Here is an 18566-nt window from a genome sequence, read left to right on the forward strand (position 1 = left end):
AAAAAATGTTTTTTTAAAGTCATCTGTATTGTTGCATTTTTGTAAAATTTTGCTTTTCATCAAGGTTGGTAGTAGGGAGAAGAAGGGTTCGTTATTAATTTAGTAACTACTTCAGCATGATTTAATGCCTATTTGAATGAAAAGTAGATATTTTCACAGCCCAGTGTTGCATATAGAGATAATGAAATAGCTTCACCATTAAATTTTTGATTCAATTTCTCCCTGGAATGCGTTAACAGAAAACCACTTTCATTTTTATAGCAGGAAAAGAGGTAATTTACTCTTGTGAGGTTTTAGGAGTATTCCAAACCAGCAGTCTGAAGCTTCCCGAACTCTTCACTAAGTAGAGAAAGCCTGTGAATTCAAAACACTGGCATTGTGTATTATCCTCAAAACTTTGCTCAAGTTAAAACTATTATTTACATGCAAACTGACCGATATTAAGATTTCTTTTCTGAAAAAGAAAACTTACTGAAGTTTGAATTACAAAAAAAGAAAAAGAATTGAACTTTGAAACGTTAATAAATTATAACATGATGTGTTATTTGTTGTTGAAACCCCATGTAAGTTTGAGACACTCTATCACAAGGATGCCTAAAATAGCAGCCCCAAATGTCAAATTCTACAGCTACAGGAAGGACATTTCTCTATTCTCCTGAAATACAATGAAAATCTCCCTGAGGTATGATGAATTATTCCACTATGGAAGAGAAGGAAAGATTAGCCTAGTAACAGCACTGCATATCAATCCCAAAGTAGGCCATTGATACCCATTTTATAAGAAAGGATATGTGTTACATAGATGATCAAATATTAATTACCTGATAGACTCATAGAACTTTAAAAATGGAAAGTTCCAGGGAGATTATCAAGTCTAGTCTTGTCATTTTAGACAACTCAAGAGGTAAAGTGGCTTACCCACGGTTAGAAAGCAAGAGAGTGGTAGAGGAGGGGTGAGAATATGTACTCCACTCTTATTTTATTTTCTCATGTTAAAAAATGTTACCTGCTAAATGAAAGTTTGTTTATAAATACATGCCATGGGTCTATGTGTAGCATTTGATCTTTATGCATATTATACACAGACTGGAACAGAAGGACCCAGGACATTCAGGACCCACTCCACAGTCCAATGCAAAGAAAGAGAGCTCGAAGTACTCAAAGATAAGCAAATACAAATATTTCAGATTTTAATGTTACCAATTTATTCTGAAGTACATTTTCTATACATATTTAGAGCAAGATAATGACTACATTATGTAAACATAGTACTACATATGCCCTTGAGAACACAATGCATACTGCATTTATAATAATACCAAAAACCCTACGTTCTAAATGATGACTATACTATAAGACAGTTTTAAGTTTCAATGAAAAGGTTTAATTATTCAGGAAAAAAAAAAAACTCAAAAACATTCTCATAAGACTTTAACTTAGGTTCAATTTTTTCTACTTATTATTCCAATTTCTTTACTAGGTCACCTGAGCAGTCAGAAATAAGGAAGGTGAAAGATAACATTATCCCCAACTTAGAAATGTAAAATGAGGAGGGAGGAAGCGAACACTTATTTGAAAATAAATCTGAATGAAATGGGCATCAGCGTTTGTTTTGAAGAAAGCTTCAGAAAATCTAAAGTGATATTTTGATATTAAATGTTGTTTATCTTTCTCATTCACTAAAAGTAGGTTGCAACTTTCAAGTATGCACATTCTGATCTATAGACTAAATTATATACAATGAAATACAGCATATCAGTCTGTTTATTTGTTTTATATCATCTATAAGCAATGTGGCCAACTTAAATCTTGTTTTGAAGGTTTTCTGACTCTAGCATTGACTTAGAAGATAAGTCTCATATGAACTTCAAAATGGAAAGCACTATTGCTCTCTTTCTCTCAACTTTTGCATGATAAATGTAATTTATCCTTAAGGTGGTCCTTAACATTTTACCATTTCAAAATGCTTTCTAAAGCCAGGAATTCAGATATGGGTTTATATTGAAGTTTATCAGAAAGCACATTCTCTCCACAGCATCCATATAATGTTGGCTAGGAAAATGCTGATATTGTAAAATACAGAATAGGAGATAGAAACTGTTCATACAAATCCATATAGTTTGGAATATAAGTTACAAAGAATAGGAAAAAAAGTAGCTTCATAAAGGCTAGCAGCTCTTACAGGAAGGAAACCCACATCCTCATTTGGGAGAGTAAATGTCCACAGTCCTAAAACAAAACTAATAATAGAGGAGGTTTCATCACAAATGCAGAGTAAAAGCCCTCAACAAAAGAGTTTAAAGAATGACTACAAATCATCCATGAAGTCAGGTTAAAAAAAAAAAAAAAATCTCTCAACATAGCTAGAAATACCAACACTACTCAATGAACTGTCTGTCTCAAAGAGAATAAAAACCAGGGCATTAAAATGGGAGGTCCCAATCACATTTGCCAGGAAAATAAGATACACTAAGAGCAGAGAAGGCAATCTAAGTTATTGGTGTCACAACAATGCACAAGATAAAGTCAATTTTAATGAGCGGTGATTACTTCAAGAATTCAGAATTTTATCCTCTTTTTAGAATTACAAATACAGACATCAGAGAAGGCTTGCAAAAAGCATTCTGCAAACTTAACTTTAAAATTACTTTAAGAAACACTGCTTTCCACCATCCCCCTCACACAACCAGTTACTAATGTAGGTTTCTATAACCTACATCAGAGTGACATACTTACTGTAATTTGACGTTTGCTAATTGTAAATGCAACCTTATTTTGTCACATGTGGCAGTCATTCTCTGGAGCACTTGGATTAGTTGTGAATGTAAATACATTTATAACATATTTGTATATTTTTACTCAAGTTTAAAATTTGAAGCAAGAAGAATATCAAAGCATAACTCATCAAACATCACCTAAACATGATTTTCAATATTGTTCCGACAACTTTATACAAACAATAACTGGTTGTACACAAAAATAAACACAAATGTGTTCTGCACAGTAAGAAATAATCATCTAAATTTACTCAGATTCTCAAAGAAACATCAAATTCCAGAAAAGATACAGGTAAGCACACACCTCATTTATAAAGAAAGATAATTGTTACGGAGAGTAAGGGAATGAGCCTCTGATGAATGTAAACAGCAACACTTGAAAAAAATAATTGGCTATTTGGAATCTGTGTTAAGGTCTGTCATATGGGTTGGGGACTCTGTCCCTTAGAGTCCCTGTCGGGATGTAAAGTAGGTAATGTTAGAAATATTATTTGAGACAACCTTATGAAAAGCTTGTCATTCATAGGCTTCAATCTTAAACCATAAGAAATTATAATCAATGTATAACCATTTCCATTGGATGAATGCATTTACGTAGTAAGAAACAAGTGGACCTCACAATATATCCAAATAAATTTGCTGATACAATAAACAGGGATTATTAGATAAAATAATTTAACACCAGTATAGACTAAATACACTCAATATAAGCAAATATACCAATTATAAGCCTTTTATCTCCTCAGTTTAGGTGCTAACATTTTGATTCAAAGTGTTTCTCACAGTTTCAACATTCTTTTGCTCTGAAAGCATACTGAAACTTACATGAAGTTTATTTTATTAATCTTTCCTACCCTGAAAAACCTGCCTCTCTTCATGTCCACCCCAGAGTAACATTTCTGTGATCTCATCTCTGGTACCTCTTACACTTGCTTAAGAAATTTTTATTGCAAGAAAGAGAATTTTTAAAAGTCACTAAAAAGCACTCCCTTACCTTCTAAACCTGCTTCAATCAGCCCAAACTGTTCCAATAATTTAACAAAAAGCACAATGACGATCAGAACTGCTATCATTTCAAGCCCTTCCAAGTTCATGGTCAGCTAGGTCATGGTCCGACCACAGCTACTGAGAAGTGCTCCTCTGTCTGGCTTTCTTTGTAAAGCCATTAAACTACATTAAGAAGGCTACTGCCAGAGGAGAAGGGGAGGAGGAGAGCTAGAGAGAGGGAGAGAGAGGGAGAGAGAGAGAGGGAGACAGACGGAGGGAGAGAGAGACCTATAGAGAGAGAGAGAGAGAGGAAAGAGGATGGAGAGGCTGAAAGAAAGGGCGTGTGTAAGAGAAAATGCATTCATCCTGTCTGCTGTAGCCGAGGCCAGAAGTGGCAGCCGGATAAAGTCGTCGGGCCTGTCGGAATTATCGGCTTCCTTGTTATCGCTCTTACACAGAAAGACAGCCACGCATGGAGTAACGCGCAGATCCCCCAAAGACCCAGGAGGTCACCAGGAAGGTCCCAAGGAAAGAGAACGCGCAGCAGCGATGGCTCGGCTGCCTGGGACCAGCGCGCCCGCGCCGCTGGTCGCTTTGTTGGGCTGGTCAGTTGCCTTGGAAACGGAAACTAACCAGGGGCTGGACTCCCGCTGCAGAAAGGGACCAGAGCACTGCATCTTAAAATAAGAAAAACCTGAAATTGTCGAGGCGAGGTGACAGCTCGGATTCAGCTGCTTCAGAAACCCTGTTTACTAGTCAGGAAAAGCAAAGTGTGTGTGTATTTTGTCCCAACTAGCTGTGTACAGAGAGAAATGAGGCTTAAGGGAGTTGTTCAATATTGACTCTTTTTTCAATGAGTTGCCTTATCCCGGGCTCTTCGTGAGTCATTGCACTGTGAAAGAATATTCTGATTTGAGTAGAAACTATTACGCCATTTCAAAGCATGGATATGATAAACTAGTAAGTATTCTTAATATTTGTTAATTTTAAGATCAGCTGTTCCCTTATGCATTAGCTTATTGCCATTCAATACACCAAAATATATACATGTATTTTTTTCACTGTTTACCTCCTATGCTTGTTTGTTTTTAATTGATTTGAGTAAATTTGGAGCAAGAGTAAGTTTGAGAAGAAAAAAAAAAATCAGTCAGCAACAAAACTTGTTTGGAGTTTCTGTCTCTAACTTGCATAACCATTTCACCTGTTTCCCTTATTACTGACCAAATAGATCAGGCCCATATTAAAATATAGAATTGAAAAAAAAAATCACAAGAGTGAGAAAGCATCTCAGATACCCATTCAGGTCTCCTGTTTCAGAGATGAGCAAACTGGGAAGCAGGGAAGAGAAAGATAAAACAGGCCAAGGCAGAGCAGGATCATATGCAGACATTCTTAACTTCTGGTATGCTTTTGAAGCAGTACAGAGCAGTGGTTTGGAAGATGGACTCCAGAGCCTGACTGCCTGGACTCAGGTATGACCTCTTAAACCTTAGATATGTGACCTTGGGTAAGGTACTTAACATGTAGATGTTAAGCATGGTAATAGCTCTTAGCTCATTGGACTGTTGAGGGAACTAATGAGTAATCCTTTTAGAAGAGAGTAAGTGCTCAGTCACTACCAGCTCTTTTTGTTATCACCAGTCTCTCCATGCTCTATACCTACCAAGCAGAGTTGCCAGGGTAATTATTCTGAGATGTAACCCTCATGTTATCATCACCTTAATCAAAAAACCTCCATGGCTCCCTGTTTGCCTACTGAATAAAGTCTAAATCCTTGGAACAGCATCTTGGTCTCTATAGAATCTGGTACCAGCTTGAGGATCGTACCTCATTGGCCCAGGTCCTGTTCATCCATTCGACCTGACAGCTGAGCTCCCTTCTTCCAAACTCATTTGAGCTTCTCCATGTCCAGACTTTTTTCAAAAATACTGCATAAATTTAGAAAATCCTTTCCACACCAACCCTGCTGGTCAAGCTTCTAAAACTCTTCCATGAAACTTTCCCAAGCAGAATTTGAAGAAATGTCTCCTTTTTTGTGTTTTTATAGCACTATTTTCTTCCTTATAATACAAGCTATGGAAACAACCTCAGTGTCTGTTAGTGGATGAATGGAAATTGTCACACACATAAAGAAAGGGAGGGAGAGAGAGGAATATTATTCTGCCTTGAAAAATAAGGCAATCCTGCTATTTGTGACAACATGAATGGACCTGGAGAACATTATGCTTAGTGAAATAAACCAGACACAGAAAGAAAAATACTGTATGACCTCACTTACATGTAGAATCTGAAAAGACTGAATTCATAGAAGTAGAGTAGATGTTGGTTATCAGGGGTGGGAAGGTGCAGCAAATATGCAGATATTGGTCAAAAGGTACAAAATTGAAACTATGTAGGATGAATAAATTCTAGAGAATTGCCTATAGTTAATACTGTATTGTATACTTGAAATTTGCTAAGAGGCATGGTGCTCTCATGACCCCAAAAAAAGGTAACTATGTAAGGCTATACATATGTGAATTAGCTTGGCTGTAGTAATTATTTTATTATTTATATGTGTATCAAAATATCACATAGTACACTTCAAATATATACAATTTTAATTAAAAGAAAATAAAATAGATACTCTCGGACTGAGAACTGTGTGTAGGCAGTTTGCTAGTGAAAAATGCCAGAATAAGGACTTTTCCACCTCATCTGGATGTTACAGTTACGAGTTCCCTTGGAGGTGAATTGTTCTTCCCAGAGCCTGTGGGGTCTCCTTTCAGATTGTTTAGCCCATAAGCTCAGGCCTTGGCCCTTGCCATTCCCTCTATTGGAGTGCTTCTTCCCAGATCCCCCTATGAATAAGCGACTTGATATGGGTCTTGGCCCTAGAGCCCCATCAAAGAGAGGCCTTTGCTAACCATACTATGTGGAATGGCACACCATTCCCCAGACACTGAAGTTACTATTCTCTGAACAAGTGCTATTTTCCTCCGAAGCACTGTCAGCACTCTATTATGGATATTTGTTTCCTTGCTTATCTGCTATCTCATGCTGCTAGAATACAGTCTCCCACCCATGAAGGGGGAGATTTTTATCCATCTTGTTCACTGGGATATCTTTGAACTTAGAATAGTGCCTGGCACATAAAAGGCAGTGACTAGCTGTTGAATGAATAATGTAACTGATACCTTCCCTGAAAGCCACTTGCTCTCTCACTGATTTTCCAAGGCCTCATTCCCTGTTATCAAGAGTGCTAAGTCTGCCTGTGGATCCTTGTGAGGTTTCTGCACACTCTCAGGATGCTACCATGGCACAGTGTTCCTGATACCTCTCCTCAAAGTGAACCACAAACCTGCACACTGAAACGTCTTGGCCATGTTCTTTTCTCAGTGTTTAATGTGAGTTAAGATTTGCAGTTCCTGAAGACATGACCAAGGAAAGCAATACAAGGAAGGCATCAAAGAAGGTCTCTCTGTACAGAATACCCAAACACGGCATAGCATCCACTCCTATCCTTTGACTGCAGCTAGACAAATATGCCAATCTAAACAGGTGAAGTGACTAATAACTCTTACCTTGACTCATAGCCAGACTCAAAACAAAGCATTAATCTAATACCTTTTCTTCCTATAGAGCCTGGCATTCCCTTTTGGAAAAGAATAACTAATAGAAAGAAGATGCCTGGGCATTGATTCCAGATTGACACCTCATTCAAGGGACTTTAATTCTAAACCTCAGTTTGCTGGTCTTCAAAATGGGGCCAACATATTTTCCTTGGGGATTTTGTAAGGATTAAGTGCAATTATATTGTAAGTGATTCTTAGGCTCATGGAGCACATAATTTGCCAAAGAGTGGGCCAAGCACAGTAACTGTCTCATCCTCACAACCACTCTGAAAAAGATAAAGATTTTCATTGTCATCTTACAGATGAAGAAGAGTTTAGTAAATTGTCCCATGTCCCAAAGTATCAGAGGTCAGTCAGGCTGACAGTTGTATACCAACTGCCAGGACAGTTCCTTGTGCAGGGCTTGACACATACTAAGTGCTTGATACATCCTTCCCCTCATTAACCTATGAACGCCACAGGAATTAGTTACCAATACATTCTTGTGACTTTTTACAAGATTGCTTACCTTTTTCAGATTGATGTGATTTTAGACATAGGAAAGTTCTGTGTCCTTGCTCTGGGGGTGAGTGATGGGGGAGGGGTGAGTATGAGGAGTGATGAAAGAAAGGGGCTGCTGTTATGAGTGTTTGCCAAAAGCCTTACATGATGTATTCTCAAGAAGCTAATGAGGAGAGTTAGAGGCAGATCTAGGACTCTGTTTCAAGGAAGCATCAACAAAGCAACTTTGGGGAGGTGCTCTACTTTGCTGCCACTAGAAGGTTTCTTTGGCCTGTCCCCAGAAAAATGAACACTCTTAATTAGAGACACTCTTAGTCTTGCACTTCAGAGCATATCCCTAAAGTGCTGTTTATTCAAAACCACCAGTTACTGGCAGGAATGAGCCCATTTCTGCTTCATTTTCAGCAATATGGCTTTTAGAAAGAAAACAATGTTTCCTTCCAAAATGAGAGATGATGCTGCCCTTTGATGAACTGAGGCAGGGACAAGGGATTCTAGTTATTTTCATCTGTTCCTTTTTAAAATTCCAAATTGGGGATGATATTAAATGAGGCGCGGTAGGAGAGCTTTCTCCATAGCCTAGTCTTAGACTCTCGATTAGTTCGCCTGGTCAAAAACTAAACTTCACTTCATTTATGCCTGATTAGTCATTATTTATCCACTTGTTAGGTTTAATTTGGTCCAGGTACTACACAAGGTATCACGGGTAATACAAATCCTATCTTCTGTCTTCGTGAGGCTTAAAATCTACTAAAATCTAGATGATAGTAGCTAATATTTTTAGGATCATCATTAGTTAATAGATTAGGGAACTAAACACCTTATATGGATTCTTTCAGTGCATCCTCACATAAACTCTATGAGGTGCCATTATCTCCATTGTACAAGATGAAACTGAGATGCCAATGGCTGAGTAGATGACATCAGGAAATATCCAGCTCAGGATTTAAACCCAGGTCTGGCTCCAGAGATCATGATCAGATGTGTTTTAGTTGTACAGAAGCATCTGGTGAAAGCCTTTAAGGAAGTATGGAAAGTACATGAGGGTGAGAGGTCCCACTTAGGCTTGAGCGACAGTGCAAAGGAAGAGGATGAAACCAAGATTAACTTCACTGGACTGGGCTTGTACCCTGCAAATAAAAAAGGCAGTCTGCATCACATGATTGGTGGAGAATAAGACTAGTCTTGCCAGGGAATTCAACCAGAACCTGGGAAATACTCACGGCCAGCCACATCACTTGTCCAGATGCTCCCATGAAGTTCCCTCCCTCATTTTCAGGCCCTCTCCCACTGTGACAGTTGTCTGCCTTTTCTAACTCCTTCCTCTTCTTTGGCAGCTACTCAAACCTGGAGAATCCTGGCTAAATCCTATGACTGCATGACTAGGGAAGACATTTGGCCCATCAAAATGAACTGGAATAAAATTAAGGAGCAAGGCATCAAATGAGAAGTCCATCTCAATATTAATGTGAAGAAATAAAGACCCACAGTTATGGAAATGGTAGGATAATGCAGCCAGTAGGTACATTCTTGGGTTCAAACCCCCATTCTGCTACATTAGACTTTGGGCAAGTTGCTGAGACAATTCATGCAAGACACTTAGAAGAGAGACTGTCACATTGTAAATGCTCAAGAAAAGGGTACCTATTATTATAATTATTTATTGAGCCCATTGCTCTACATCAAATGCTGTTCTAATTGCTTTACATGAATTATCTCAATATACTCAAACAACTCAGTTAGTTAAGTACTATTATTATTGTTAGCTACCATGTGGATAAGAAGGAGTAGGGCATTTTCAGTTGAGCTGGGATTCTAAAGAAAACATATCCCTTGTAACCACCTATCAAGTTTATCACCATCTTCAACACAAGTGATATGAGAATAATTTATTCATTTATAATGACTTGACTTTTAAATTGTTCTCTAAAGAAAACTAGAAATCTCAATATCCCAGTTGAAAAGAAAAAAAAAAGTCAATAGAATTGAAGTAACTTTCCTGGGCACTGTTTTTTGAGAACCCCTTAGTCACTTTCCTTTCTGGAACACTCCACAGAATGAACAGATACAGTGAGGTGTTAGTATAGTATAAGACTACAGACTGTACAAAGGCTCAACTGAACTTTCAGAGTCCTGTCATCTGCTGAGGAAATTCATCTTCAAGGACATATTCCATCACCCCTTCAGTCTCATCGGCCTCATCTATGCACACACTCACATCCTATGACTAGACAGTTGGTAAGGGACCAACATTGGTCCAGGCTTCACCAGACAACCTTGTCTTCAGGATAAACAGCAAAGGCGATCTATGCAGTAGGTGAAGGTAGTTAAATAGAAGAACAATAAGCAGTGACTCACACACTTCAAAGCTATATTTTAGTGCATGCTTACAAGACTGAAGATAAATGAGAAGAATTGTAAATAGTAGCAATATTATCCAGCACTGCCAAGAGAGAATAGAGAACTTTATATATATATATGTGTGTGTGTATATATATATATATATACATATATATAAATAAACTGGCAGTGGTCAGAATTTAGAGTGCATCAGAAATACCTTGAGATCTTCTTTAAAGTGAATCCTCAGACTTTCCCCAGAGATTCTGATTTAGTAGGTCTTGGCTAGAGCTCATGAATCTCCATTTTTATCAAATATTCCAGTGATTCTAATGCAGAACTTCTCTATACCACACCATGAGAAGCACTGCATTAATCTGCTCAAATACTCCTCTCGCCCAGTAAGTCACATAGCCTCCAAGGAGACATTTCCCCAGCTTATTAAAAACTAGCCCAGAGTTACAAACTACAGAGTTAAGAATAGATAGGGGCTATCTATTTTACAAACTCTACAGTTAAGAATAGATAGGGGCTCCATCAGTTTCACAAACTTCTCTAGAAATTTTTTTTCTTCTACAAGAAATAAGATATTTTTAAATTGTTTTTGAATAGACACAAGTTTCCATACCCGGCATCTATCACAACCTTTTTTCACCAAGGAGCTTCAGATGCAACTGTAAATGAAGATGAGACTATAAACCATTCCACACTTCTCTGCATTGCTACATATCCTAGCTCCCATCTTGAATCCATCTCTACAGCATCCTTCTTTAAGCTCTAAATGTAATTGCTTAAGTGGGAGACAACGCTGATATGCAGCCATCTCAATAACCAAACAAAGTGAAATAAATAGCAACTGATGGATGCGAATGTTTGGAAGTGTGAAGCTGATTTAGATAAAGTAGACATTTCAGTTTGAGATCTAATAAAAAACAAAACAGCAGCCGCAAGGAGCCTTTTCCCATTACTCTGCCGGGGATAATCTTTATCTAAATCAATACTATAAAAGTAACAAAAGACACAAAGTTGTCTGATGCATAATCCATTTATTATGAAATCATGTAAGACTCAAATAATTGAAACAGGATTATTTATGTGATCATTAAACCCAGGGGAATTTCTACAGATTTTTGGCCCTACTTAATGGAAAACTTATTTGCAGATGTATATATTTAGCCAGATTTCATTTCAAATTTTATTCCTTCCAACCAATTATTTCTCATTACAGTTGACATGCTATACTTCGTCACTGTACTAGAGGATACAAATTGTTTATTCTTTTATTTTATTACACTAAAGAAATACAAAATATGAAAAGTAATGCACAATAATCCCTTTGACAATTATTCATGCTACTCATATTGTAGTTTAATTACTAACTGCTCTAACTTAATCACTTTTTAACAACCTTTCTTTTCAACAGGAATATTTCAACTATAATAGCCATGATATTTACATCATGCTTTAATCAAGTTTTGCATAATAATTAAGCTTATGTTTTATGTGAAACATATACATAAGACTTAGCTTTATTAGGACCACACTGAAAAGAAAAGTGATCATCAACGCAATGGAAATAAAATTCATTAAATAACACAAAATGGTCTCAAAGAGTTAAAAGGATCAACTTTTATACATAATTGAGGGAATGCTTTGTTCAATTTATTTAGAGAGCTATATAGTTTAACAAGGTTTTGAAGGGTCATAAGAACAAACCAGTCCAGCATGACCTGCTGGTTTGATAACTGAAGGTGCACTTCTCTGAGCTGTGACATTAGTATAAGCAATCTTTTTCTATCCCTGCATAGCAAATTATCACAAACTGAGGTACTTAGGAAAACACGAATATAATAGTTTACAGTTTCCATGGGTGAAGAGTCTGGTTATGGGTTAGCTGAATCCTCTACTCATGCTTAAATCAAAGTGTAGGCTGGGGCTATGATCACATCTGAAGCCCTGGGTCTGCTTCTGCAATCACTGGTTGTTGACAGAATTTATTTACTTGTGGTTGTATGACTGAAGCTCTTATTTTCTTGTCAGTGGTTGACAGGGATCACTCTCAGTTCCCATAAGTTGTTTTTAGTACTTTGCGCTCTCCACAACAGGACAGTTTGCTCCTTCAATGCCAGTGGGAAACCCTCTTATGCTTCAGATCTCCCTGACCTCTTTTCAGAGGTTACTCGATTAGGCCAGGCTCATCCAGGATTCCCCTTCTGCTGAACTCTAAGTCAATTGATTAGGAACCTTAATTACATCAGCAAAATCACTTCTACCACACACATTCCCATAATTATGGTGATGATATGCATATCAATACAATAGTTACAAGTCCTACTTATACTCAAGGGAAAGGGAGTTTATAGGGCATATATATCATGGTGTGGAATCTTTTTTCTGCCTACAACAGCATATTTTTAAATTCTTAGTAGCACACCAAGTGTCCTGGGAAACTGAAAGACAATTTTTATTTTACAGGTTTTTTTGTTTGTTTTTTATTTTCCAAACTAAATTTGGAAGGAGGCTTAGCAGAGAACTACTAGGCATTTGGCTACTGAATGCACAGGAGCCAGCAGACACATCTGAAGTCCTGAAGTGGAATCTGTTCTCCAGCCACCTACAGCAGCAAGAGGAGAAAAATGGCTAGAAAAAGCCACAGCTGCAGTATAGTTGTCCACTCCAGCACTAGACTGCACACTGACTAGCTGGATTCATCCACTTATGTATAGAAAGCAGAAAGAACAATCTAGAAAAGGGTGACATGTAGAATGTTTGGTGCCCTAAGGCTCTAACTTCCAGATCACATTCATTAGATATTTTATAGAGTAGCTTTTTTTTTCTCCCTCTTTTTTCTTACTGCAATAGCAACTGTGGCCTAACCCCTGTTCCGATGATGGTCATGGCCATTTTTATGAACATCTCTTTTCATTTCCATCACAATAGATCATAGTGAAATCATTGCCTAAGGGCAAATGCTAATTTGATACTTTATTTTCTACATAGCTTTGGGCAGATGCCATGTCTTAACCTGAATTACTTGGCCCATAAAATACACACAATACTAACAGCTCATAGTTTCAGTGTTGAAATACTTAAAACAAGTGAAGCTACCCAGATCAGTACCAACTAAAAAGTAAATAAATGTCATCAGTGTTGTTATAATTAGAATGGGGGTGGATGTTATAGTTTCTTTGCTCCCCAGGTATACCTAGAAACTAGTGCCATGTCTGGCCTAGGCATCCACTCAACATATGCCTCTTAACACTATACCTCCCCTTTTCTGATGTATCCTCAGTCTTCACTGTTGTTAGAGTGATAGGAACATACCATTCTATATCTTTAGTTTTTGGTGTTATCTCATTGATGCCAGAATGAAATTCCCAAACCATAGCAAGACAAACAAGATTCTTCGCAACTCTTGGAGGAGATCTCCAGCCTCATCTGTCAACAATCTATCTTGAAGTCATGCTGAACTACTGCTGTAGCCAAAATGCCAGGTTAATTTATCCAATTGCTTCCTTTTCCTTCTAAGAAACACATTATTTAAGAATAAGCTAAAATATTTTCACTTGGATGGGGTCTTTCACAAGCCCGTTTCTCCAACCAGACATATTGATCCCTTTTTCTTTCCGCTTTGTACTTGTCTCAACTATGATCACTTCAAGATTTATGAACTGGTTGACTTAACTATCTCCTCTATGAAACCGTGAGTCCTTGAGAGGAGGAATCATATTGTATTTAAGTTTCTAGGCTCGGTACTTATTCATGTGCCTGGAATGCATTCGTTGATCAGTAAATGTTGCAGCAAATGAATGAGGAATGAAAGGAGGAAGGAAAAAAAGGAAGAAGTTAATGGCATACTCTCTATGGGGCACAAGGAGGTTTTAAGCCAGATGTGTAACCCTCAAATAAAGAATCATCATCTAGAATCCCATCATTAATGGTTTATTTTTTTACAGTAAGCATTCCAGATGTCCTGAAAATAAATGGTAGAAAACATTTGTCACTAATGCCTTGAAGTGAAAAAGTTTTGATCACCACTTGTGTGTAGGAAAAGTGAGACCATTGGCAACTCGGCAACTTGATGTCTGATGACACTAATGAATAAAGAAGGAGATATTTTAAGAGCCAGTTTGTTAGCAGGTACCTCCATAACTGAACACTTAGTTGGACTGGAAAATCTGAAGTGGTTCTAAAACAATCCAGAACATCCTAAGGCAATCCAGATGTACTAAGACCATTGCTGGTCAGCAAAATTGTAGCTTTCTTCCATTTTCTGTTAAAATCATACTGTATTGAACATCCAATTTTTTTTCTTGCAATAACAGTTTAATAGCCACTACCCCAATTGTGACTGATACAAGCACTCAGTTGGTGATTGATGTAGACTGAGGAATGCTGGCTTCTAAATTATTAAGCCAAATTTTCAGTAGCCGGGTTCTTCACTAGAAACAACTGGCTTAGGGTTTCATATACTTCCTTTCCCTAGGGACTCAAACTGCCTGACATGGTATTCTCACGGATAACATCACTTGGTTTTTTATTTTATTTTTTTTTTGACTTTTTGCCTTTTCTAGGGCTGATCCCATGGCACATGGAGGTTCCTAGGCTAGGGGTCCAATTGGAGCTGCAGCCACTGGCCTATACCAGAACTACAGCGATGCGGGATCCAACCTGCGTCTGCGACCTACACCACAGCTCATGGCAACGCCGGATCCTTGACCCACTGAGCAAGGCCAGGGATTGAACCCGCAACCTCATGGTTCCTAGTCGGATTCGTTAACCACTGAGCCACGACGGGAACTCCAACATCACTTGGTTCTCATGACCTGTGCTGGTCTTAGTATTTCTTGAATGGCTAGCTCTTTGAGAGACACTGGAAAGGTGTTCAGTATTCTGGTAAGATGGAAAGGCTTGTCATTAGCAAGAGGATAAATTGGCATTTGGTTTGGGTTACCACATATTTCAATTTTTTTTACAATATCTTGGATTTAATCAAACTCTCAATTCTCATGCCAACTGTTCCTTTTTCACAATTCTTAAACCTTTATGATTTTAGCATTAATCAACACATTTTCATTAATGAACACAGAAATCACTTTGATTAACATAAAATTGTGAAAATATGTTTGTTACTCAGTGTTCAAAAAACACCTTTAATCACTTTTCTATGGCTCTCCATATTTGATGGGGGATGGGGGGATGCAATAAAATTCATTCAGGGAATCAAATGGGCAAATATATATTTATATCAGCTGTTTCTTTTTAACAATTAGATCATTTCAACAATATTATAAAAGTTTCATCCCTATTATATATGTGTGTGTGGGTATATACATATATAGAAAAAGACAGATATGACTATAAAAAATGGAAAATTGTAGTTCCCATCTTGGCTCAGCAGAAATGAATCTGACTAGCATCCATGAGAATGCAAATTCGATCCCTGGCCTCATTCAATGGGTTAAGGATCAGCAGCCATGAGATGTGGTGTAGGTCGCAAAGGAGGCTCAGATCTGGCGTTGCTGTGGCTGTGGTGTAAGCCAGCGGCTACAGTTCCGATATGACTGGGGAGCTAAGAACCTTCATATGGCTAGGGTGTGGCCCTAAAAAGACAAAAAAATCAAAAACAGAAAGTATATGCATGTGTGAGTTTTACTATCAGAACCTGTGTATCCAAATGGGTCTTTTACACTTCAAAGGAGCCCTTGTGGGGAAGTTATGCAGTGGTTCTAATAATAGGGTCCTCTTTTGGGAATTCCCTTTAAATTCTGGCTACTGTCAAGCTCAAACCTTCCAACTGTCTGCACCAGTGAGAATGAGAATGAATGGGATTTTTTAGAACCATATTCTTATTGGTAAGCATGTCTGAAAATGACAGATGGCTCCCATGGCAGATTTCTTAGGGGTCCTGGTGATATGATGAGTACGCTGGTAACTATTCAAGCTTCACATGGTCATTTCTCTCTCTTACCTCACTAGGAATCACGTTTCTGGCTGACCAAAAATGCAGGCTCCTGAAGCCTGGAGTTGTTGGCCCAACTTGCACCTGCATATTGTCTCTTCCTGCATGAAGTTAACAGAACTTAAAGTCTGCCTGAAGTCCACCTGTGTTCTCACTGCCATCAGCATGAAAAATAACCAAAACTTTATCCAAATCACAGAAAAGGCACAGCCCCTCCTCATCCTATTTTTTTTTCCCCCTGATCTGAGCCACAGTTGCTACCCACCAGGCCAAATCTGCAACAAGGCGAGGTCCTTACTTAACCCACTTTGTGGGGCCAGGAATCAAACCTGAATCCTAGTGCTCCAGAGACCCCACGATCCTTCTGTGCCAGTGGGAACTCCCCTCCTCATTATAGTTTAATGACTTTTCTTGTAAATTGCATCATCAAAAGGGAAATATGCAAGGGTTAGAGTAACGTGGCTATTTTTCATTGAATCATGCAAAGGTTTGCTAGGGAAGGAGGTTGAAATCCAAAGTTAGAATAAGTCTTTTGTGTTGTCATTGAATTTCAATTATGTACTATCCTTGCCTACATTGCCAGGATAATTAGAAGTCCACAGCATCATTGTTAGTCACAGAAATCCTAATAATGTTTTTGCCACCCAGGGTAGTAATGAACCTCTACAATTCTATTCCATTTGGACAGAGAATCTTGGGTTCTCCATTCCCCTAAGCTCCTGACTTTGAAAGTTTGATATGGGATTTTGAAAAGGTCACTTTTCTATATATTATGTTATTTACTTTTGTATTTTGAGACTTATGTACTGCATATCCAAGTACTTTTTTACTATTGTACCATTAAATAGCAGAAAAGAAAATGACACACTACTCTGTGCTTTCTTTTCACTCTAAAATCCTGTTGCTTTTGTAGTGCTCACTGATATGAGCTAGTTTCTAATGAACCTTCATTTTGTTAAAGAGCCTGGACATACAGAGAAGCTTACTTTTCTCTTTGTGGACTAAATCCTGTAAATTTATGAGGTTAGTAAAAACCCTCTTGAGCTTATATTTTTTTTCCATATCAGAAATATGAAGAATCATTCAATCAGGAATTGTTTAGGAAAAATTTATATTTAAGCCTTAAATAAACTATGGAGAAAACTGAATATTATTCTTCCTGCTAAAAAATGAACTCTGGAATATTACTCATTTGATAGTGGTAGTGCGCACCTGAATAGAACAAGGTGCAACTTTAAGCAGGTGGCACGTTAGACCAATTTGAAGAGAGAACTTGTTAAGTCAGAAAAAAATAATTTATTAAAATTCATTCAGGGAGGATATTCTAACGTGATACTTTTGCTCTCTTCACAGGCAAAAAGAGGGACATGCCAAAGGTAAATTTAAAGGGGACCAAGGCCCATCTTCGTCCCAGAATCTATCAGGCACTGTTCAATATTTGTACCTTCAGACAAGCTTTACTTGCAGCTGTGATCATCTGGTCCTATTTACATGTGTTAGATCAATTATATCTAAAGTAATAATAGAATTAAGGAGCAACAAGGCAACAGATACCTGATGTAGTAGGGAATAAACCTTGCCTGAAGCCCTGCTGTGACCTTAGGATCAAATGTGTAACTAGTTTTTCCTTTATATTTAAATCCATAGTTTACCTCTAATACCTGCCTACCAATTGCCAGAATTTCCCTTTTTGTTTAGAAAGTCCCTGAAGGCTGGCTACCTCCCTGGATCTCTGGAGACTGCCCCCTTCTCTCTATCCCACTGTGGTCAACTAGTTACCTGCCCAATATAAGCCTATCTCTTGCTAAATTTGTGTGATCCTTGACAAATTAGTAACCTATTAAATATCAGCACACAGGGGAAAATGATGGCCCATCAACGTTAACGCCCTTCTACTGATGGTGAATTGAGATAAGCTTTGCTTCTACCACTCTACACAGGCATACAAAGATACACATATGCATACAATTATATGCATAATCAATTAAAAGACTATTCCCTAGCAATCCTCTGAGTTCCATTAAAAAACTCTTCAGTGTTTTTTGGTTTTTTTTTTTTTTTTTTAAATCACTATGTTTTATTAATGGATAGCAAAATCCACTTAATGGGTTCATGGTCAACAGCTTTTTAAAATGAAACAAACTAATACAGAATTGAGTACACTAGAAAAGAACAAAGTGAAAGTCATTTTTTAGGAGAAAAGAATTGATGAGTGCTTTGCAAGTAAAATGTGAGATGTTCTAATTATGTTTATGAGTGTTTTTATGTGTGTCCTAGGTCATAACAAAAAATATACTTCTTACTGCAGCTTATGATCTAATAGTTTTATAAACCATGCAGTAGAGCAGTTGGAGAGTAAGGCACTATAAAATACCTTAATAAAAT

General features: G+C 37.7%; 1 protein-coding gene across 2 annotated transcripts in view; it reads right to left on the reverse strand.

Moving 5' to 3' along the window:
- KCNIP4 (potassium voltage-gated channel interacting protein 4) overlaps positions 1-18566 on the reverse strand; it is an 887684-nt gene that overhangs the window by 514811 nt on the left and 354307 nt on the right. Inside the window, exon 1 of one of the 2 annotated variants that reach the window (XM_047798368.1) lies at positions 3772-4015. The exons of the other annotated variant lie outside the window; for it this stretch is intronic. Coding sequence (XP_047654324.1) covers positions 3772-3871 — 100 coding nt within the window. The 5' untranslated portion in view covers positions 3872-4015. Of the gene's footprint in view, positions 1-3771; positions 4016-18566 lie in introns of those variants that run through there. 2 annotated transcript variants of the gene reach the window in all.

The sequence above is a fragment of the Phacochoerus africanus genome, chromosome 10 (assembly GCF_016906955.1).
Source record: "Phacochoerus africanus isolate WHEZ1 chromosome 10, ROS_Pafr_v1, whole genome shotgun sequence".
NCBI classification, from domain to species: domain Eukaryota; kingdom Metazoa; phylum Chordata; class Mammalia; order Artiodactyla; family Suidae; genus Phacochoerus; species Phacochoerus africanus.